General features: G+C 32.6%; 1 protein-coding gene across 2 annotated transcripts in view; it reads right to left on the bottom strand.

Annotated features, from left to right (window-relative positions):
- ADAMTS17 (ADAM metallopeptidase with thrombospondin type 1 motif 17) overlaps positions 1-25,773 on the bottom strand; it is a 511,869-nt gene that overhangs the window by 369,436 nt on the left and 116,660 nt on the right. For both annotated transcript variants that reach the window (XM_074234214.1, XM_074234213.1), the window contains exons 5-6: positions 6,470-6,553; positions 2,135-2,292 (exon numbers count right to left, since the gene is read on the bottom strand). In XM_074234214.1, the coding sequence (XP_074090315.1) occupies positions 2,135-2,292; positions 6,470-6,553 (242 nt within the window). The remainder of the gene's footprint in view (positions 1-2,134; positions 2,293-6,469; positions 6,554-25,773) is intronic.

Genomic DNA, 25,773 nt, shown 5'->3' on the forward strand with positions numbered 1-25,773 from the left:
TATTCCCAACAAGTCCTTTCACAATAATTTTGTCAACCCAATGGAGAAAGGGAATATTATCAAGAAGAAAATAGTATAAGATAAGATAGGAAGATAATAAAATTGCCTTAAAACAAATATATCAAAATATATGAAATGCAAAGAATTTCTGTCAAAAGTTATCTTGAGAGTCTACATAATATTCCAAACATACTACTATTGTCCAAGATATATTTTTTAGAAATCTGACATTTGAAAATGTATTCAGTCAGCATATGAAATACAAGAAAACTCAACTTCTTACAAGTACTCAAATTGATCACTCAATTTTTTTTATCAGATGGTTCTTAATTTCTTTTTGTTTTCAAAAGTCAAGTGCAATGTCAAATGACAATACATTAATAGAAAGGAAGATTTACAAAATAAAGTACTATGTAATATCTCAGGAGGAAAGATCATTACTGAGCAGAGGATTTAGTGAAAGCTTCCCTCACTGGGGTGAGAATGGGAAGTAACATTAGAGTTTAGTTTTAGAATATGGGGAAGGATGGAGAATCTTCTAGTCACAAAGAACAGTGTGAATAAAGGCAGGGAGGCATAAGGATAATGTTTCTGTTTCCAAGCAGAAATAGCAACCTGATTTGACAGTAGAGTGATTGAAAGTGAACAATGTTAGGCAAGGTTGGAAAAAATCAGACTGTGAAAGACCTTGAAGGACTTCTGAACTTGCAGATTACAAAGTTAGGATTTTACATATAGATATAGATATACATATACATATAGATATTCTTATATGTGTGTGTGTCCATATACATAGAGACATATTTTCATACATAATACTGTATAGTCCATATATGCTTACTTAAATAATTGTATCAGTTTATATAAGTAAATATGCACATATATATACATGCATCAAGTAAATATGCTCGTCTCCATATGTACATAATACATATATATATATATATATATTTTGCACACTCAAAGATTTTCTATTCTAATTTAATATTTGTTATATTTGGTTTAATATTTTATATAATATCCATGTTGTTATATGCTTTATATATAATATATTTCTCAGTTCCAGACATCTATATCTGAATATTATTGCTTCTATATTCTTGAGACCTGAGGTACATCATGATGTCTTATCTTTATATTACCCTTCTTTCAATAACTCTTTAATAAATTGAACACAATTCAAAAAATATCAGTCTCAAGCCTACTTGGTATATAATACTGTGCTGGATACCAAATCAGTAAGAAAAATTAGATATGTCTGATTTGAAAAAGAATATTCCAAAACTAAAAATTACTCCAGAAGATTCAGTGATTTTATTTTTCACTATTATCTATCATATTAAAATATTTAGACTCAGTTTAATCATGCAAATAAATTCAATTAGGAAGAAAATCATTTCCAAAAAAACTCCAACTATTTCCATACGTTGCGAACTGAATGTTTTCAAGTAGCAGTGGAGTGAATCTTTCACAGAAATTATTGCTAATTCTTGTTAATAATTTTTAAAAGGGACTTTTCTTCAATGGGTTTTGAAAATAAAGGAAAGAGAATATATAAACTATATCAATATCATTTAAAACAATTTTCAAAAGACAATCTCTCTTAATTCTATAACTCAAAATCTCTCAAATTAAGAAAGGTATGGTCCAATTCTAGGACCCAGGCAAATGACAAGTCAAACATAATTTCTTCATTCTAAGAGTATGTGCATAGGAAGTTTAAGTAGAGCCTAAATGGAGTAAAATGCTGATCTGATGTCTTCTATTTAAAAAACAATAGTTTAAATTTAGATAACATTTCAAGAAAAATACACAGAGAAACTACATACCTAGACATATTTTAAACCAGATAGTTCTGAATGTTTCTGCATGATCTGTATTGCTAAATACTTTTATGATAGATATCATATGCAAAATTGTAAATTTGTATTGGCCCATGTTTACTTTAGCTATTAGCCCTAAATGAACTGACAAGAAGTTTCAAACTTGTTCCAAATCCTTACCAAATCTCATTTTGAACTACAAATTTTGAGAATTATAAAAACTCTTAAATACATAAAAATCTTTAAAAATGTGCAAAAGATAAGAAAATTTTATTTCTCTTTTATATGAATGAAATATAAGTCTATACTACCTAGTAACAAAAACAGCAGCATCCACTGGGGGGGTGTCATCCTTTCCACCAGGAACTTGGTTATTACCAAGATACTTTGCTCCTCCATATTCCTCATTTTGCCATTGACAGAAACTCTCCAAGGATCTTTCTCCATGATGTCCAATGGACAACTTAGCCTGGGGGAAAAAAGCAGGAGGTGGGGATGATAATTAAATAAGACAATATCTAGGCAAATTAGCGTTCATTCAATTCATTCAGAGAGAAGGAATAGTGAATTGTCAAAATCACTAGTTAATATCTCCATTAAAATGTGATTGAGAAATATTTAGGAAAATAAATAAAATACACATAATTAATATTAATTTGTGAGTTTTTGAGTCAACATTTGATCACAGTGATTTGCTTTTATTTGAGTTTAACACTTGATGGAGTGGAACTAGAACTATGCTTGGGAGCTAGGAAGACTCAGCTTCAACTCCTTTCTGTGACAAATACTGGCTATGGAATTTCGGGCAAATTGCTTAATCCCTAAAGGCTCTAGTCAACTCTAAGATTATATATTGTAGTGCAATTGCTGATCTGAAATAATATAGAAAATTTCATCATCTAGAAATTCCTTACATTCCCCTCTCCCCCACCAAAATAAAATTTTAAAAATCATAGGCTCAAGCTCTATTCCCAGAGTTCATTAACTTATAGATTACTCTAAAAGTCATAACAAATGAAGATAATCATTGGAATGTTTTTATTTAACCTTTTGTCCACAAGTAAAGATCCAACACCTTATACCTAAGTGGAATGAATTTTTTTTAAATGTCCCAAAGAAATATTTAACTCACATTTCAAAGAAAACTATATTACGAAAGAGTATCTTTCCTTCCCAAGCAGAAAAAAACGTGACAAATATAATTCAATTTATATGAATCTGTCTCTTTTTATTAAAAAATAATTTATCATATTACACCTTAATTTGCTAATTCAAATACCCCCAAAATAATTAAATCCTAATATCAAGCAGAACCCAAGTGTTTTCTTAATACAAGGAATTTACCACACCACTGAGATGCACACCACAAGGTGGTTATAGGAAGGAAAGAAAGAAGAAAGGAATTAAGAAAGGAATTTTTTTCTTTTTTTTTCGAAAGGAAAGATTTTTAATAACACATTGATCAAGCCAATTTTTTGAAATGACTCACATGAAGAATCTAGTAGAGAAATAAGAGTCACCTCTAACTTTGCTTGTTTTTAGGACACAAAACTGTCCCTTTGTTGTTTAGATTGATTCATGATTTCACTGGTGTAAGTACTTCTCCCTTTGCTAAGATCATGGTACCTTCTGATCCTAGGTGATTTTCATGCATTACTTTCCATAAATCTTCTAGATAATATCAATCTTAAGGGATGAAGGCCTCCCTCTGGTTCTTTATAACTTTGAATACGCCAGTAGAATACTTAGTTTCTTCATGTGTTATTCCTGACTTAAGATATTTCTTGCTTACTTCCTTTTCCAGTCATATATATTATTAGTTGAGGACCTTAACATCAGTTTTATGTGCTAGTTATTGTTACAGATGATTAAACACCAGTGTACAAAAACCCTACCTTACATACTCCATCTTCCTTTGGGTTGCCTTTAATGTAAATTCTTCTGAGATTATGCTGTTCCCTAATTTATAACTGTAGTATCATGAGAACACTATAGCTTGTAAAAAGATGGGCTTCTGCCAAACTTCACAGCTTAGAATTAGTAAAAATACTGTGTAATTTTCCAAATGAGATCTAGATCAATCTTTTATTGACTTATGGGCTCAGTTCATTTCTATCTTCAGCACCTATCCAAGATTAATAAACTAATACTAATTAGACCTCCCAAAAAAGTCCATTTGAATGCTACAATTTGAGCAAGATGCATTTTTCATCCACTTTGGTTTATTTATGGAAGGTGAAATTAGTCTTTTAAATTACCATGTATCTCACTGAGGAGGACTAGATTCCATGTCATCTTCAGAATCAGCATATTCAATTTTTTAGAGAATCATCTTGTTTAAATTTTTCAGAGCAGCACTCTTGAATTCATAAGTGCCTTCTCATTTTATCTTTTATTTTAATTTATTTTAATTTTGTATTGATTTTTACATTTTTATATTTTCTCTAACTTTTGAATGATATGAATGATATAAATACCTGACTTTGAGATATATCCATTAGAAATTAATCATTTCTCTTCACTGACATAATAAATCTCACTTTTTGTTTGTCACTTGGCTTATAAACTATATCATTTTGATCCTCTTCTTGAAGAAATTATTCATGACTGACAGTATGTAATTCAGTAGTATTCATGATGTTAAGTTTCTAAATGGTTCATCTGTCACCGATTTTTTTCATTTATTGCTCCTAAACCATATTTTTCAACAAGGCTTTCTAAAACATCTCTCTTGTGCCAACCTTCACAATGAAATCACCAAGACATAGATTGACAATTTGGAGGCTATCATCATATTCTTAATATAATTTTTCTACTCTTCATTCTCAGAAATCAAGAAATTAGCATGTAGTTATCCCCAAGATTATTTGCTTACACTTATTTTTGGTACTTCAAAAGAAAAGATGAGAAGTTACCCATAAAATTATGTTTCTCATTGCTTTTGGGCAAAATGATGAAACCAACTCTGTTGATTTCTTTATTTGCTTCTTTGAGAAGAACCTGTGAGCTTCCCTTCCATTTGAGAATTTCAATATGTATCCATTCAGAATTCTTCCAATTGGAAGTCATAGGATCATAGGATTTAGAGCTAAAAGAGACCTGGATGTTATCTCATTAAATAGGTTTATTTTGCAGATAAGAAAATTCAAGTTCATAGAGTTAAGTTATTATATATATATATATATATATAGTAGTTTTTCAACAAAGAGGTCATCTAAATAAAGTACATAAAATGTACCTGATCCAGAATCCTGTCTACAACATATCTTGACATGATCCTATCACAGAATTTTCATATGGAAGAGACTTCAAAGGCCATCTACCTGATTGATGTCTCATTTTAAACTACTAAATGATCTAAACCACTTAACTTGTAAAATTTTGCAGCTGAGTTAGTAGACGGAATAATAAGACAGCTAGAATACCATATGGTTTTTTATGGTTAGTAGTATATCCTAGTTTGAAATAACATCAATAGACTTAGACCACTGAAAAAATTTTCCTTAGTACTCTTGTATTCTCTCTCCCACTTATAATCAACCTGTATATACTGTCATATTAACTATCACTTCATCTAATGACATATAAGATGGGTAGGGGAAGTTGGATGGAACTGGGGATAGAGTGCTGGGTCAGGAATCAGAAAGACCTGAATTTGTATCTGCCCTCATACCTACTAGCTGTGTGACTTTGGGCCAGTCACTTAACTTCTGTCTGTCTTAGTTTCCTCATCTGTAAACTGAGATAGATAATAATTACATTTCCCCTCCCCCACCCCCGAGTTGTTGGGAAAAACAAATGAGATAATAATTATAAAAAAAACTTAGTATAGGACCTAGAACATAATAATATAAATATATATATATATATGAATGTTAGCTATTTGTATTTGTAGGTAATCTAATAAATGATTATTTATCACATTATAATTTAATCTTATAATTCTATTTTTCCTGTGCTTTCAACTTCCCAGAATAAGTGGATCATAAATTTAAAACTGGAATGGATTTTAGAGGCCACTGAGAACAGATCCTCATTTTCAGATGAGGGAATTGGTCTTCAAAGAGATGAAATAAATTGCCTATGGTCACAAAGTTCTTAAGTCTCTGAAGCAGATTATGAACTCACAACTTCCTAATTCAAGGTCTAGGTGGTCCTGGATAAGCTAAACAGAACAGGGATCCATTTTATTTATCTCATTCTTTGTGTTTTCATGAGTAACCATAGTCACTAATCTTCTATTTTCACTATTCAAGTAACCTAGCAAGGCCTTAACAATAGAAATATGCTACTATCACTTCAATTTGACAGGTCCTAAAAAGACCTGAACTCTAAGAGTTAGCTTTTGAGAACCAAGGTTCACTTTTTTTTGCAAGGCAAATGGGGTTAAGTGGCTTGCCCAAGACCACACAGCTAGGTAATTATTAAGTGTCTGAGACTGGATTTGAACCTAGGTACTCCTGACTCCAAGGTCAGTGTTTTATCCACTACACCACCTAGCCACCCCTAAGGTTTACTTTTAAGCCAAAATGAGACATCAGTGCAGAGTTTTTCTGAAGGGACCCTCTTAAAAATTTGACTACATACACATATTTTTTCAAAAGTTAGAATTATTCTCTAATATCCAAAGTGTCTGTGGAACTTACAGGGCGGGTTCGAAGAAGTACAAGCTTGGTAACTTGAATATTAACTTTGATTCCCAGGCTGTGGTGTTGAAACATGTTGTATACCTGTTAATAAATTGGAAAATATCATTTTTAAATGTAATGTCAAGTAATGTCTGAGAAAGTTAAACCAAAATTTAATACCCCCCAAAAAATATTTATAAATCTAAAAAGGAGTTCACCAAATGCAATCATCTAAATACCTAACATATATGATATTAAGAAAAATAAGAAAGCAGATCATTTTGCTAAAAATCTAAATAACAACAAATCATGGATTTTCAAATTATGTGGAGAAGCTATCTTTGATAAACATTAAGGTATATAAACATTTTTTAAAAGTCAAGGAATAACATGAAGTACTGATAATAGGGAAAAAATGAGAGCTAAACTTGATTTCAATTAATTCCTTGCTAAAATTAGCTACAACCCATGGTGGTTCTTCAGAATTTTTATTTATATTTGGACATTTTAAGCAATTATTAATGTTTCTCCATACATGGAGATATTTTTAAAAAGGAATGCCTTCTAGAATATAAGTTCTTCTTAGGCAAGAGCAATATTTTATTTAAATACTTTATACAAAATTAATATGCTATACTGGCAACAACATCCAGTAAGGGAAATACTGGGGCAAATGTTCAATAACATATTAGCCATCCCAATTTTTAACAACTCTTTACCAGTCTAAACAACTCTTATGACCACTGTTTCTAAAGAAAATAACTATTTCAATTACTGAAGATACTGAAACTAGCACATTAAAAACAGATAGGAATGCAAATAAACAAACCTAAGATCAAATCCATTTTTAGTTTACATTCCTATTTTTAAATGTTAGAGAACAGCATGGAAAATACATCAGAAGGTATTGAAGAGAGGTAAGGAAACGAGTTTTCTTCTCATGTCTCTCCCTAACTACTCAAGAATAGCTCCATATATCAACTCTGGGATCACATATTAACTCTTTTGTTAGCATTTAAAGTCCTTCACGACCTGGCTCCATTCTACATTTCCATCTATTTTACATTATTCAACTTTCCATACTCTATCCAGTTTAATCAAAATGGCATTTTGCTTTCCTTTGCTCAGGATCCTCCATCTCCCATCTCCTTGAATACTATTTGACTGTCCTCTATATCAAGAAGGCACTGCCTCCTCATCTATGCCTCTTAGAATCCCTAGTACAACCTTCTATAACAGAGTTTTGCTCATCCCTTTAGGTAGCAGTGCATCACCCAACAAAAATACATATTTGAATATATCTTTTTTGTGTATATACACACATAAATTTCTATTTGCTTATTTGTATAAATATGGATAGACATATACACCTGCTGTATCCCTTAATAAAATGTAAACTCCTGGAGGGCAGAGATTTTTTTATTTTTTTTCTTTATGTTCCCAGCACCTAGCCTGGTGGCTGGCACATAATGGGCATTTAAGAAACACTTGCGGTTTAACCGATAAAAGTAAGGAAAAGAAAGAAGGGGAGGTAAAAGGCTAAGCATAGAGTTTTGAAAAAGATCTCTAGTTGTGGGATAGAAGTAGAAATAGGAATCAGCAAAGAAGACAGAAAAAATCAGTTACTGAAGTAGGAGAGGATCCAGTAGTGTCAAGAAGCCAGAGGAGAATTTCCAGACAGAGGAAACAGTCAGCAGTGTCTGATGTTGCAAGGAAATCAAAGAGAATAACGACAGAGTACTGTATTTCACTGTACTTAGTTATTATTAACAGGTGGAGTACAATGCTAGGGACTGAAGCCAGATCAGAGAGAAGCTTGAGATTAAGATGGTAAAAATTGCCTGGAAATTCCAAATTGATATGTTTTATTTTCTAGGCAGCCTAACAAGAATAAAATGCAAGTTAGGTTTCCCTGCCAGCAACAGATGAAATTAGAAATTTCTCCATTTGCTGCCAAGATCACAGAATTGATATGGCAGCAGCACAGAGCAAATATTATACTGGAAATTTAAACAGGGTCAAGTCAGGTGATAGGAAGGTTAAGCCAATTAGCAATACTACATAAATGTTTGAAGACCAAAGTGAATTCAACATTATGTTTACTTAATGATAAAACTGGCAATAGCACTTCATGATTCTTTTAAAATGTTTGAAAACTCTAAGCAAAAGAATGAATTCTACTCTTACTTAGAATTCCTGCACACATGGAAAAATAGAATACACAGGATTTACTTGAGAAAATTGTTTGGCATTATTTTTAAAAATTTTCCTTCATTAAGAAAGAAATGACAGTTATTTTTGACACAGGGCAAGCCATGAGCCAAATATGATGTCATTTCTTAATTATCTCCACCCCAAAATGGGAAAAAAATATAAAAAGTATGTAACTGGCTCTTATTTCTATAATTTAAGAAATACCAACGGCCTTAATTCAAACATTTCTTAAGAAATTCACCATTAGGCTCATTTAAATTCGAGAAGCTTTTATTAAACATCTACTACATGGGGAAGCATTATTACTGATTCTGGAAAAAAAGGTACATTTAGATAAAAATGTGATCAATCCCTGCCTTTATGAAGCTTATGTTCTAGGAGAAAAATGAGACAAATAAAGATAATTATGCTTTATAGTAATGCATAAGAACTGCATCAGAGCAGTCCAGTGGGAAGAGGTTGCTATCTACAGAGGGATCAGGGACTATTATATTTAAAAGATAACTTACAAATTGAGCTTTAAATTCTTGATAGAAATTCAACTGAATTTCATCAGAAGAAAGTTAGGGAAAATATTCCAAGTACAGAAAGACAGTATAAATAGATATATGAAGAAGGAAAATTACAGGGTGTGTACCAAAATGCCCACTTTGACTAAATCATACAGTTATGGAGAGGAATATCATAAAGTAAGATAAGAAAAGTTGACTGGTACTAGATTTGTGGTGGACTACAGTGAATGCAAAAGGCATTATGAAATTAATACCAATAGGGATTGATTAATGATTGTATAGACATAAGGAAAATAGAAGAGTCTTAGCACAACCCAAAGTTTAGAATATGGAAGACTAGAAGATTGCCATTAGCAAAGTAAAGTATTAAAGGATACCGATTCTTGAGTGCTACAGACATAAGGAGGAGCAGGTTTGGAGAAAAATAAGGTCCAAGCAGTGCTGACGGAGCATCCAATTTCAATGTGTCCTATAAGTAGCTGAATATGTGGGTCTGCACCTCAGAAGAGAAGTCAAGACTGGGCACTGAGATTTCAGAGTTGCCTGCATAGATATGGCTGAGGAAATAAGATTATTAAGAGAAAATGAAGTTAGGAAAAAAGAGTCAAGGATGAATGTTTGAAGAAGTTCCAACTTAAGGGGTTGACAAGCGGAACTAGTAAAGAAGACAAAGAAAAGAATGGTTCCATAGGTAGAAGGGAAATCAAGAGAATAGTTTCCTTGAACTCAATGGAGGAAAAAGAATTCACTTGCACAGAGTGGACAGATATGTCATCTGCTGAAAAAATGAAACAAAGCTGAACACTGCAAAAAAAAATTATTGAATACAATCATCACCACACTTTATTAAGAAATCATTATTAGGAAGACATTAAATTATGTGAATATTTAAGATTTAAAGGTATATATCAAAAGTAGCTTCTGCCTTTTCAGAGTTTGTGTGCTAGTGAGGTTGGGGAGGGATACAACATACATTGAAAATTAGATTGAGGTACTAAGAAAAAGAGAAAGATGAACATTCCAGCCTTAGAAAAAAGTAAAGTTATGCTGCTATCAGACTGTAAATAGTTTTAGTTGACCAGTAGACTTGGAGTTTATGTTATCACCTAGAAGCAATTCAGTACAGTAAACAGAGAGCCTGGTGTCAGGAAATTCAAATCTAGTCTCTAAACATTACAAGTTATATGCCTCTGGCAAGTCCCTTAGCCTTGTTTATCTCAGTTTCTTTATCTGTAGAAATGAACTGAAGAAGAAAACCACTTCAGTATATTTACCAAGAAAATCCAAAAAGTTGTCATGAAGAGTTGATCTGATAGAAACGAATAAACAGCTACTTAAAGAAAATGGTGGACAGAAACTAATTTTCAAGATAAAAAAGTAGAGGCACTGAGTATAACAATTTTCTCGGGAAGTTTGAAATAAAAGAGAGAGATTAGATGGTAAATGGATAGGTTAAAAACATCACAGGAGATTCACTTACTTAGTACTGTGAAAATATGAAGGCCCAGGGGGTGGGGGTAGGGGAAACAGTGGAGATGGAGAGAGACTGAAGATGCATGAAAGAAATGGAATGATACCTGGAGCAAAGTCCTGAAGGAAGAAGGAGATAGAATTCTACCTAACAGAGGTAGGGTTTAACAGAGAAAGGGTTTAACTGTAAAGACTAATGTCTCTTATGTAACTGTCAAGAGGAGAGGAGAATAATGATATTGATAAATTTAGAGAAATGGGAGCAGTAAATTGAGAAAACTCGAGTCTGAACAAACACAAATTTCTCAATGAATAATAGAAATCTCACAATTGAAAGGAAATCTAGAGACTAATTCACCTTATATCTGAGCAAGAAAACACTATGAAGTTTTGTCCTTAAATCATATCTTCACATACCCTTACAACTTTTACCCATTGATATTAGTCCTACCCTTGTAGCAGAAACTGAAAAAAGTCTAATACTTCTCCCTCATGACAATTTTTCCTACTAAGTCTTCTCTTTTCCAGGCAAAACAATCCTAGTTCCTATAATAATCCTGGTTGTCTTTCTATTCAAAATCTCCAGATAATCTATGGTGGAACATATTACCTACCTCCAGAGAAAGTTCTGATATTACCTGAATACTAGCTTAAGTATATTATTTTTTTTTACATTTGTTGTTCAAGTCTACTTGTACAAAATGACAAGTATGGAAATATTTTATATGATTGCACATCTATAACTTAGATCAGACTGCTTACCATCTCAGAGAGGAGACGGGGAGGGATAGAACTGAGAGGTCAACAACTTTAAAAAACCTGTAAAAATTGTTTTGATGTACAAATTGGAAGAATAAAAATATTTAAAAAAAACAAGATTATCAAGAATAAATTAAAAAAAAACTTTGAGGTACCATCTCACACCAATCATATTGACTAATATGACAGAAAAGGTAAATGATAAATATTGGAAGAGATATGGGAAATCTGGGATATTATTGCACTGTTGGGAGAGTTCTGAACTGATCTAATCATTCTGGAGAGCAATTTGGAACTATGCCCAAAGGACTATAAACCTGTGCATACCCTTTGTTCCAGCAAGAACACTACTAGTCTGTACCCCAAAGAGATCATCAAAAGGGAGAAAGACCCACATGTTCAAAAATACTTATAACAGCTCTTTTTATAGTGGCAGAGAATTAGAAATGGAGATGACTGAACAAATTATTGTATATGAATGTGATGGAATATTATTATTCTGTAAGAAATCATGAATAGGTGAATTCCAGCAAAATCTGGAAAGACTTAGATTAACTGATGCTGAGTGAAGGGAGCAGAAATAGGAAAGCATTGTGAACATTAATAGCAAAACATTGCTGATCAACTGTGATAGATTTAGCTCCTCTCAGCTGTTCAATGAGAAAAGACAATTCTAAAAGACTTAGGATGTTTCCATCTGCATTCTGATAGAAAGCTATGGAATCTGAATGCAAACCAAAGCATATTATTTTCACTTTTTAAAATTTTTTTTTTAGTTTTTTTCTTTCTCATGGTTTTTTCTTGTCTTTTGTCTTGATTCTTCTTTCACAACATGACTAGTATGTAAATACGTTAAACAAAATTGTACATGAGTAAGTTATATCAGATTACTCAGTGTCATGGGGAGAGAAGGGAAGAAAGCAAGGCTGAAAAATATGAAACTCAAAAACTTTTAAAAAATGAATGTTGAGGGGCAGCTAGGTGGCACAGTGAATAGAGCACCGGCCTTGGAGTCAGGAGTACCTGGGTTCAAATCCGACCTCAGACACTTAATAATTACCTAGCCGTGTGGCTTTGGGCAAGCCACTTAGCCCCATTGCCTTGAAAAATCTAAAAAAATGAATGTTGAAAACTATCTTAAAATGTAATTGGAAAAATAAAAGTTTAAAATTTTAAAAAAGAAACAAGATTATCATATATAATCCTGGATACCATTCTTCTCTTAATATAGACCATATTTACATTTCCTTTCTTGGCCCATCACACTATTTTTATGATTGCAGCATAATAGATCACTTAGAACTGGAAGGGACCAAAATGGTCATCCAATCCAGAACTCTAATTTTACAGAAAAAGAAAACTAAGTAATTAAGTGAACTTACCAAGAACATAGATAGTAAACAGCAGAGCCAGAATTTGAACCCAAGTAACTCTGAGTATAAATTAAGCATTTTTAAACTAAATGACGATTCATATGGATTCCACAATTAGTAGACAATTAGTCTAATTTCAATAAAATACTATTTGTTTCTTCTATTTTGTATTTCTGAATTTGATTTTTGGCACCTGAGTATAAGATTTCTCCTTCATTACGATTAAACTTCACTTTATTAGATTTGCCCCAACCTTCTGTAATCAAGAACTTTTTCATTCATTTCCCTTTGAGATTGTTAGATATATTTTCTTACTTTGTGTCATCTGCCTTTATCCAAATCATTAATAAAATTATTAATTAGCACAGGACTAAGCACAGGCCCTTGGGGCAGTCTACAAAAGATTTCTTCCCAAGTTACATTGTAAGCTCCTTGAAGACAGAGACTGTCTTTTGTCCTTTTTTTGGGTCCCCAGAATTTAACACAATGCCTGGAACATGATAGGCACTTAAATTCTTAATAATCAGCTAATGTTGACATTTAAGCATTAATGATTACTTTTTCCACCTAGTCAGTTATCATTCAAGAAGTTAGAAAATGAATTAATTTGTACTTCGTTTAGCCTACTCCAATAAATCTTTTCCACAAGAATAACATGAGACTTGTAAATATTTGTGTAAAAGATAAACAAGCTATATTTATACCATCCTCTTCTAGTTGAGTAATTTTGTCAAAAAAGAAAGTAAAGTGTAGTTTGCCTTGATCTGATCTTGATAAGTCACATTGGCTTTGCTAATCAATGACTTAATGATGTTTTCCAAATCTTGAAGTAAAAGTCAATCTCATTGTCCTATATTCTGCTAAGTTTACTCTATTTCCTTTTTTGAAAACTAGGATATCATTTGCCTTTTTCCAGTCCAGGTGACTTCTGTAACTCTTTAAATATTTATGAATGGAGGTTTGGGATACCACCAGGAGTTTGAAGAGAGGATAAATGTTTAGATCATTCACTGTGGGAGACTGGAATCAGGCGTGAACTTTAAATTTTCAGCTTCATTAGGCTAAAATCTTTATAAATATGTGACCTTGGGTGGCTAAGTGGTGCAGTGGGTAGAACACCAGACCTGGAGTCAAGACAACCTAAGTTCAAATCCAGCCTCAGACACTTAATAATTACCTAGCTAGCTGACCTTGGACAAGACACTTAACCCCATAGCCTTGCAAAAAATATTATGTGACCCAAATAACAAGACATTATGACTTATATAGATTTCTACACTATTATATAAACTAACTCCATAGCCACAAGTTCAAAAAAGAACCATTTAATGTCCAAAACATCAAACCCCAAAATAAGTACTTTTTTTGTTCAAGTAAATAGAATGGTAAAACTTACCTAAAAGAAGAATAACAAATCATCATAAATGGATATAAAGACTAAAAATAGAAACTTTATGGAAGCAAGTTAGTTTCCTCTTATCTCAAGATTTCATTTTAATTGTCCGCAGAATTATATTTAGTACCAGAAATACATTTCATTATTTTTCTGTGTCACATTGTGTCTCAAAGAGCAAATCTGCTTAGGGAAGGTGTTAGATGGAATTAAAATTATAAAAAATTTATGCTATAAATATAGTTCTATAGTAATTTTGCATATAGACAAGTTGTTACATGATCTAATTAGAGGGGCTGATGGCCAAAATTACACACATCAAAGTTTTCAACTAGTTTATATGTTAAAATTTTGTTTTCTGTTACCCAGAAATGTAATTCAACTCTCTGTTAACAGATTTCAAAATGAATGAGTAGTATCTAAGCTAGCTAATACACTGAAAGTCAATACGGCTAAATGCAAAAACTTGTACTTAGGTACAAAAAAATTCAACTGTAAAAATATAATATCTTTTAGACAGCAATTATTTCAGAAAAGATCAGGTGTTCTAGGTGACTACAAGTTCAATATACATCAGCAATATAATCTAGTAGCCAAAAAAGTTAATGTGATTTTAGGAGGTATTAAGAGGTTCATTCCTTCAAGGAATGGAGAGGTGAATGTTCCACGCTATTATGAGATCTTAGATCTCATCTATTCCTGGTCATTATAACATAAAAAAGATATTGATTCTCTGGGAGGGGAGGGGAGGGATACTAGGAGAAATTTAGGAGATTTAAAACAAAATATATAAAATTTCTTTTTTAAAAAAATTGATAAACTGGAGAAGTCAGAGGAAAGTGATTAGGATGGAAAAAAGTCTTGAATATATCATGTGAGTAGCTGCTGAAGGAACCATACATTTTCATCCTTGAAAGAAAAAAAGATGACTCAGAGATTGGACAGGGAGAACAGAATTGCTCTCTTTAAGTATCTAAAGGATTATCACACAGAGGAGAGATTAGACATTTTTTTTTGTGGTTTTATCACAAAGGATCTTCCCAGGAGCAATGGATAGAAGTTGGAATGAGGTGAAGTTAGAATTGATTTCAGAAAAAAAATTCTAACAATGAGAAATAATCAAAACTTGCCTCTAGAGGTTGTGGATTCCCTCTTACTCCTTAAGCAGAGACTGAATAATCATTTGAAAGGTATATTATAGGAGGTTCTTTTAATGTATGGGTTGAACAAACAACTGCTTAGGTCAATTCTATCTTTTAAGTGCTGTAGGAATAAAAGACTCAGGGAAAAATCATAGAATTAGACCTAAAAAAAAAATCACAGAATCATAGATCTAGAGCTAAAAAGAAGTTAATTGAGTCCACTCCCCTCATTTTACAGATAATGTAACAGTCCCAAAGAAGTGAGAAGATTTGTTTCCAGTCAGGTAGTTTCTTTTTTTTAAAATCTATTCTTTTATTATTTTACAAGTATTATTAACTTTTCTGCTCCTATCACTTATTTGTTACACTGAATAATTATAAAACATAAAACATAGTAAAGGTATGGTCACACAAAATAAATCCCTATGCTGACCATGTCCAAAAATATACATCTCATTCTGCATGTGAAGTCACTAATGATAGATGAAATTCAAACTCAGTTCTTTTAACTACAAATCTCCGGTAGCTTTCAATTTCTTTATCTATAAAATAAGAGTTGGAACTAATGATTTCCAAGATGGATTTCAAACCTGAACTGAAAATATATATACATATATATGAATATATATTTTCTGTGTCACAAGAGATCGTTATAGAACTGGAAGAGAATGAGTTTTTTCAGTTTATAGAACCTGATACAAATTAACAAAATTTATTAGGATAAATGAAAGATCCAGAATATAAAGGGAAACAATGAAAAGAAGCATGAATGAAAAATGGGATAGCATATACAGAACTCAAACTATATTATAAAGGAACAGTTATTTGATACTAGTTAAGAAAAGAATGATAGATTATTGGAACAAACTAGACAAAAGAGAGGTTAAAACAATAGATTCAGTGTTTGATAAATGCAAAGCAGAAACTGACTAGGGAAAAAGTACCCTGTTTAATAAAAATGACTAGAAAAATTGGCAAGTGATCTGGTAGAAATCAGAACCATTTAGACCATCATTTTATACTATGTTTCACATTACATTCTAAAAGGGTATGCACCTTATCCATAAGAGATCATTATATTTAAAACATTAGAAGAGAAACAAATCACATTCTTCTCACACTATGGGTATATGTACATACATACAAACACACACATACACACACACACACACACACACACACACATATATATATATACAAACACACATACATACGTACATACCTTCTTATCCAAAGAAGAGATGATGGTGGTCAAACAAAAATTAAAATAAATAATTTAGTTTACTTGAAACTGGAAAGCTTCTGCACAGATATTAATGTGCCTAGGATAAGATGGGAAATGTCAAATGGTAGAGTAGATAGAGCACTGGTCCTGGAGTCAGGAAAACTCATCTTCCTGAGTTCAAATTTAGCTGCAGACACTTTCTAGCTATGTGACCCTGGGCAAGTCACTTAACTCTTTCTCAGTAAGTCATCTATAAAATGAACTGAACTGGAGAAGGAAATGATTATGTACTTTGGTTTTTTTGCCAAGTAAACCCCAAATGGGGTCACAAAGAGTTGGACATGACTAAAAAAGATTGAGCAATTGTTTGTTGCTTTCAGATTTACATGCTTTCACTTGATCCTCTAAATAACCCTGAAAGGCATTGATGCAAATATTATTATTCTCATTTTATGGAAGAGAAATATTGTAAGATAATGTTATAAGTATTATTAGTCTTATTTTACAGATGAGAAAGATTAAGTGATTCATGAATGTTCACACTGCCAATTACTGTGGAGACAGGCTTCATACACAAGTATCTTTTGTCCCCTGGTACAGTACTTTTTTCCACTATACTAGTAGCTCTCATAATGCAGTCCAAGGATCCCATGGGGGCCTTGTGACACTTTGAAATGGTCTGCAAAGTAAAAAAAAAATCATTATAATACTGAGATATCTTTTTCCCATTAATATTCTCCTCCCTTTTCCGATCACATATCTGAAGCCAGATTTTCTTCATATATTTCAATGTAAATAAAATAATGTAAGAAATTAAATACAAAAGCTTATGTCAAAATTCAAATATCTTCTTTCAGACCAGAAAATGGAGATCTGTAAAATTATGTAAATAATTCTGCTCTTCTCATTCAATTTTTTTTTGCTTTGGAAAATATAATTATTTTCATTAAATATATATGTCATATGGACTTCCTGGGCAGAGCCAAGATGGAGGCATAAAGCTAGGAAGTTCCTGGAACTTTTCCTGAAACAACTTTAAATGAATCCTCTAAACAGACCCTAAAGTGACAGAACTCACACCTAAAAAAATAGTAAAATACATTCTCAGTTCAAGATATCATGGAAAAACTTCAGAAAAGATTTATCTCATGTAGGTAAAAGGGGACTTTAGCCAGTATAGGTGGGAGAGTTGGGAAGCCAATAGCAGGTGCTTCGCTACCATGCAGGTGCCAGCTCAGCAGATGAGCAGTGAGGATCCCAGCTCCAGATTGGAAAGTGAAGTTCAAGTCCTGAAATGCTGGTGTAGCAGGCAGAACTAGGTTGAGTTACCCTAACACATAGAACAAACTTTGAGCACCTGAGACACCAGAATGGAAAGCCAGGCACCAGAACCCTGCCCACCCAAGCACAAAAAGCTTGAGAATATACCACTCTGTGTCCTAGGAGCAGAACTCAACTATCAAAATGAGAAAAACAAAACAAAAAGAGTATTAACCTTAGAAAGTTACTATTCTGATAGCTACTACTCTGATAAGGAAAATAAAAACACCATTTCAGAGGAGGAAAGCAAAATCCCTACAGGTCAAGTCTCAAACTGGTTTATGAATTAGTCTCAAATCCAATAAAACTTCTTGGAGGAGCTGAAAAAGGATTTTAAAACCCAGAGGAGAAGAAGAAAAATTGAGAAAAGAAATGAGAATCAAGCAGGAGAATTATGAAAAACTGGTATGAGAAAATACCTTTATAAGTAAAATTGACCAAATGGCAAATCAAGTACTTTAAAAGTAAAATTGACGAAATGGAAAAGGAAAACTAGCTACTCCTTTAAAAATAAAATTGATCAACTGTAAAAGGAAAGAACCTCACCAAAAAATAAAATTGACTAACTGGAAAAATGAAAAAACCACCTAAAACTAAAATTAACCAACTGGAAAAGGGAACACAATGCTAACTGAAGAAAATAAAACCCTAAAAATTTGAATTGGATAAATGGAAACTAATGACCCTATGAGGCATAAAGATTTCACCAAACAAAACAAAAAGACTGAAAAAAGATAGAAGAATTTTAAAGTAACCCTAAGGAAAAATTGACCTGGGAAATAGATCTAGAAGAGATAATTTATTAATTATTGATCTACCTGAAAGCCACAATTAGAAAAGAGTTTGTACAATATCATCTGGAAATTGTAATGGAAAACTACCATAATAGTCCTTGAAAGAATCCACTGATCACCCATAAAAAGAGATCCCCAAATAAAAACCCAGGAGTTTGTAGTCAATTTATGCTCAAAATTATAGTCAAATTTCAGAATTCTCAACTAAAGGAAAAAATACTACAAGCAGAGACAAAAGAAGCAGTTTAAATACAAGGAAGTCATAGACAGCATTATGTAAGGACTTACCACCTTCAACAATAAAGGATCAGAAGAACTGGAATATGCTATTTAAGAGGGCAAAGAAACTTAGACTATAACCAAGAATCAACTACCCTGAAACATTCAGCATATTGTTTACCTGATAAAAAAACAGAATTGAAGAGAAAATTTTTATCTTCAAATACAAGGCTTAAGAGATGCACAAAAAGGTTAACAGAAAGGAAATTTATTCAATATAACTACGTTGCCTGCTTCCCTACAAGGGAAGACAATACTTGTAACTCTTGAGAATTGTATTTCTTTAGAACAATTGAAAAGAGCATAATTAGAAAGAGGTTATGGGGATAAATTGATTATAATGTCATGATGCTAATGGCTCTTGAGAATTATAATTCTAATGGGATAGGTGGGGAAGCATACTTGGACAGAGGGCATGACTGTGAAATTATTATGAAGTGATGATGATTATAAATCAATCAATCAATGATCAGTTGAGAATTGTACTTCTACCAGAATCTACAATATCTTGTTTTCAAAAAACACATCTGAAGAGAGAGATATGAACAGGATAAAGGTAAAGGGCTACAGCAGAATATATCATGCTTCAGCTGAAGTAAAAAAAAAAAAAGCAGGGGTAGCATATCCTGCTGAGACTAAGCAAAAGCCAAAATAGTTCTAATTAAAAGGGATAAAGAAATAAATTACATCTTCTTAAAAGGTACATAGGCATTGAAATAACATCAATATTAAATACATATATTCCAAGTGATATAGCATCTAAATTCTTAGAGGAAGAGCTAAATGACTTACAGGGAGACACAGACAGCAAAACGATTATATTAAACCTCCCTCTCTTGGAATTAGATAAATTTAACCATAAAATAAGCAAGAAGGAACTTAAGAAGTTAAATAGAATTTGATAAAAATTAGATATGATGGACCTTTGCAGAAAATGAAACAAGGATAGAAAAGAATATACCCTCTCTCCAGGGCTGGTGCTCTATCCACTGTGCCACCTAGCTGTCCCAAAAGCAGAAATTTTAAATGCATCCTTTCAGATCCTGGAGCAATAATAAAGGTCTATGGGAAGATAAACTAAAAATTAATTGAAGACTCAATAACTTAATTTTAAAGAATAAGTGATATCAAACAATAAATTATAGAAATAATCAGCAAGACAATGACAGTCATGGTACAGCAAGCCAAAATTTGAAGAATGCAGTCAAAGCACTTATCAGGAAAATTTATATCTCTAAATGCTTACATGAATAAAATGGAGGAGTGGGAAATCAATAAATTGGGTATAAAACTAAAATATTAGAAAAAAGAACAATTAAAATCCTCATCTAAATACAAAATTAGAAATTCTGAAAATCAAAGATGAAATTAATAAAATTGGAAGGAAGAAAAGTGATTCATTTCTATAATAAAAATATTTCTTTAATTTTTTAATAAAAACTAAAGCTGTTTTATGAAAAAGCAATAAAAAATAAAACTGGTTAATCTTATTTCAAAAAAGGAAGAAAACCAAATTACCCATATCAAAAATCAAAAGAGTGAACTCATCACCAATGAGAAGAAAATTAAGTAATGATTAAAAGCTATCATGCCCAACTGTATGTCAACAAATCTAATGAAATGGATGAATATTTATAAAAATAAAAACTTCCCAGAATAACAGAAGAGAAAATAAAATGTTTAAATAACCCCATTTCAGAAAAATAAATTGACCATGCCATCAATAAAGAAATTCCTAAGAAAAAAATCTCCATGGTCAGATGGATTTGATAGTGAACTCTACCAAACATTAAAGAACAGTTAGTTCCAATTCTATATAAACTGTTTGGAAAAAAATAGGTGAAGAAAGACTTCTTTCAAATTTGTTTTATAACACGTTTTATAAACCAGGAAGAGCTAAAACAAAGAAAATTATACACCAATTTCCCTAATGAATATTAAGGCAAAAGTTTTAAATAAAATATTAGCAAGGAGATTAGAGCAAGTTTTCACTAGGAATACACTATGATCAGGAAAACTTTCAGCATAATTGACTTTCCATAACAAAATTAACAGAAATGATGATTATCTTATAAGATGCTGAAAAGATTTTTTGACAAAATAGAGCATAAGTCTATGTTAAAAACCACCAGAAGAGAAAGAAAAACAAAACAAAAACAACCCTTCAGAATCAGATGAATGCTTTATAAAAATTATCTCTTGTGTATCTCTTTCCCTTAATCCTAATTCCTCATACTAATATGACTAATCTGTAAACACATCTATCAAAAATATCTATGTACAATACTAACTTGACTGTTCACTACTGAGGGGAGGGGGTAGGAAGGGAGGGTGGAAGGAAATTTTGTTACTTAAAATATATACATGTGCACATATATAAAAATTAATTAATTAAGCACTAAAAAACAAAACACCAGAGGGCATAGAAATAAATGAAGTTTTCCTTAAAATGATAACCAGTACCTATCTATAACTATCAGAAAGCATTATATGTAATGGGGATAATCTAGAAGCATTCCCAATAAGATCAAAGATCTTAGTGTTCTTAAGGATCAAGTTTTATGAAGCAAGGATGCCCATTATCATTACTATTGTTCAATATTATATTATAAATATTAGCTTTAGCAATGAGAAGAAAAAGTAATGGAAAGAATTAGAATAGGTAAAGAGGAAACAACACTTTCCACTCTTTGCAAATGATGGGATGGTATACTTAGAACTCTAGAAAATCAACTAAAAAACTTAGAATATCAAGTAAACCCACATAAATCATCAGTATTTCTGTATATGACCAATAAAGCCCAACAGCAAGTGCTATAAAGAAATTCCATTTAAAGTAACTGTAGATATCATAAAATACTTGCCAATCTACCTCCCAAGGAAAAATCAGAAACTACATGAACATGATTATAAAACACTTTTCCTACAAAGTCAGATCTAAAAAATTGGGAAAAAATGTCAATTACTCATGGGTAGGCTAAATTAATATAATAAAAATGACAATTACACCTAAACAAAATTAAATATTCAGTGCCAAAACAATCACACTATTAAAAATATTTTATAGAGCTAGAAGAAAATCATAACAAAATTCAACTGAAAGAACAAAAGATCAAGACTATCAAAAGACTTAATGAAAAAATGCAAAGAAAGGTAGTCTAGGCATACCAGATATAAAATTATATTATAAAGCATCTGTCAACACAACTATTTGGAACTGGCTAAGAAATAGAGTACTGGATCAGTGGAATAGATTAGGTGCAAAAGAAACAGTAGTAAATGACTATAGTAATCAGCTGTTTGATAAACCCAAAAATTCCAACTTCTGAGAAATGAACTCATTATAATAAAAATTGCTAGGAAAACTGGAAGGCAGTGTGGCAGAAACCTAAGCATATATCAACATTTTACACACTATAATAAGATAAGGTCGAAATGGGTACAGGATTTAGACATAATAGGTATTATCATAAATCAATTATGGAATAAAGGAGACTTTATCTGGCAGATCCATGGAAAGGGGAGCAGTACATGTCCAAAGAAGAGATAGAGAATACTATAAAAGACAAAATGGACAATTTCAATTATACTAAATTGAAAAGTTTCACAAACAAAACCAATCAGTAAAGATCAAAAGTAATACAGTAAACTGGGAAACAATTTTTACTACTAGTGTTCCTAACAAAGGACTCATTTCTAAAATATATAGAGAACTGAGTTAAATTTATAAGAAAGAAGTCATTCCCCAATTGATAATGTCAGAGTATGAAAAGGCAAGCTGTCTATAGTTAAATGAAAAAATTCTCTAAAACTTTATTGTTTAGAGAAATGGAAATTAAAACAGCTCTGAGGTCCCACCTCACACCAATCAAATTGGTCGATATGGTTAAAAAGAAAAATGATCTATACTGGAGGGGATGTGGGAAAACTGGGTCATAATGCATTGGTAGTGGAGTTGTGAACTGATCCAACCTTTCTGGAGAGCAATGATCAAAGGTAAATAGAACTATTTATACCCTTTGATACAACAATACCACTACTATGTCTGTGACACAAAGAGATCGTTAAGAAGGGTAAAAATCTCATATGTACAAAAATATTCATAGCACTTCTTTATGCAGATGTAAAGAATTAGAAATTGGAGGAATGTCCATCAATTGGGGAATAGCTGAACAAATTGTAGTACATGAAGTGATGGAACACTTTTGTTCTAAAAGAAACCATGAAGGATGGGACTTCAGAGTAGCATGGTAAGACTTGCACAATTTGATGCTGAGTGAAATGAGCAGACCCAGAAGAACATTATAAACAACAGCAGCATGGGGAGATGATCAACTATGATGGACTTGATCATTTCTGCAATACAGCAAAGACAATATTAAAAGACTTGTGATGGAGAATACCATCCATATCTAGAGAAAGAACTGTGGAGTTTAAGGGCAGACCAATGTTTACCATTTTCAACTTTAAAAAGTTGTCTCAAGAATTATATCATTTTTTCTCTCTATTTTTTCTTCTGCTTGGATGTGATTCTTCTTTCATAACATAATGAATATGGATCTATGTTTAGCATGATTATAGATAAAGAGACTATATTACATTGCTTTCTTTCAGGGTAAGGGGGAGAGAAGGGAGAGAGGGAGAAAAACACCCTTCAAAAATGTAAAAAGACAAAAAACTACCATTACAAGTAGTTGGAAAAAACAAAGAAAAATTAAAAAAAAAAGAATACCAAGGCAGCTAGGTAGCGCAGTGGATAGAGTACTGGCCCTGGAGTCAGGAAGTCCTGAGTTCAAAGTCAGGCTCAAACACTTAATAATTGCCTAGCTGTATGACCTTAGGCAAGTCACTTAGCCCCATTGCCTTAAATAAAATATTTTTAAACGAATCTAAAAAGACTATCAAGGGAATTATTTTTTAAAAAAAATTCAAAGAAGGGTAAGTCTAGCTATATCAGAAGGAACTCTATATTAGAAAGAAACAGTCATCAAAACGGTCTGGTACTTGCTAAGAAAGAGAAGTAGATCACTGGACTAGATTAGACACCAAAAAAAAGTAAATGACTATAGTAATGTACATTTTAATAAACCAAAAACATTAATTTCTTGGATAAGAATTCAACATTTAACAAAACTACTTTGAAAATAGTATGTCAAAAATTAGATATAGGCCAACATCTCTCTCATACTCTATACCTTTTATGGTCAAAATGGGTAAAGGAATTAGACATAAAGGGTAATACCATAAGACAATTAGTAGGATAAGGAATAGTCTATCTGTAAGATCTATGGAAGGGGAGAAGTTTATGACCAAAGAAATGTAAAATGGATAATTATGATTACATTAAATTAAAAAAGGTTTTGTATGGGGCAGCTAGGTGGAGCAATGGATAGAGCACTGACCCTGGAGTCAGGAGTACCCGAGTTCAAATCCAGCCTCACACACTTAATAATTACCTAGCTGAGTGGCCTTGGGCAAGCCACTTAACCCAATTGCCTTGCAAAAAAAGTTTTTGTACAAACAAAATTAATATAACCAAGATTAGAAGGAATACAGAAATCTGGGAAACAATTTTCTGATAAAGGATTCATTACTGAAATATATAGAAGGGGTGGCTAAGTGGTGCAGAGCACTGGGCCTGAAATCAGGAGGACCTGAGTTCAAATCTAGTCCCAGACACATAATAATTACCTAGTTGTGTGACCTTGGGCAAGTCACTAAAAACAATTGCCTTGTAAAAAGCAAGCAAACAAAAAAATAAAATATGTAGAGAAATGCATCAAATTTGTAAGAATACAAGTCATTATACAATTGATAAATGTCAAAAAGACATGAACAGAAAGTTTTCAAATGAAGAAATTAAAACTATCTATAAACATATGAAAAATGCTCCAAGTCATTTTTAGTAAGAGAAATGCAAATTAAAATCTCACACTTATATTGACTAAAATGACAGAAAAAGGAAAATGATTAATAGTGGAGAAGATGTGGGAAAACTGGGACATAATTACATTATTGGTGTAGTTGTGAACTGATATAACCATTTTGGACAGCAATTTCAAACTAGACTCAAAGGACAATAAAACTGCACATACCCTTTGAACCAGCAACACACTGTTTGGTATATATCCCAAAGAGGTAATAACAATGGGGGGAAAGGAGGGACTTCCAGCCAAGATGATGGAGAGAAGACAGGCACTGTTCTAAAGTCACCTGATCTTTCCCCATCTATCATATGAAACAAACCTCTTAACAGAAATCCGACCCACAAAACCCAGAAAGAAAAGCCAGGAGAAAGAACATCTACCTTAGGCTTTGTCTCCTGCAGCAGCATTGGGTGAATTCGGGCAGGTGAGTTTGGGCACAGAGGACAGATCAACCCTGATCAACCAGATTAGCAGCTGAATTGGAGCCAGGGAGTCTGAGGGCCCGAGAGCCGGACCTGCTGGATCAGCAGTGGGGCTAGACAGCTGGGGCTTGAGTCAACTAGGGAGCAGAGGCACTGGTGTTGGTGCTGACCCTCTGAAGCTTACCAACTGGGCTGGGGGGGGAGAGTTTCAGTGCAGGAGAGCTGTGGTCACCATCCCTGGGCTCCTCTGGTCTCAGGAACTCTGAGTCCACGCCTCCATTACTGCTGGGGCTTCTTCCCAGAACAAACAATTACAGACTACTTCTGCCTCAGGCCCAGGTGTGTGAGCAGAAGAACCAGACCAGCTGACAATAGGGAGAGGGATGACCTCACCCCAGGATAAATCCCACCATTAATTGAAGGCAAAAGGATTCCATAGCTCCAACTCCTCCCTTCAAGCTAAGGGAGAAGGCCTCAATCAAGGTCACAGAC

Source organism: Macrotis lagotis, chromosome 4 (genome assembly GCF_037893015.1).
Source record: "Macrotis lagotis isolate mMagLag1 chromosome 4, bilby.v1.9.chrom.fasta, whole genome shotgun sequence".
Taxonomy (NCBI): domain Eukaryota; kingdom Metazoa; phylum Chordata; class Mammalia; order Peramelemorphia; family Peramelidae; genus Macrotis; species Macrotis lagotis.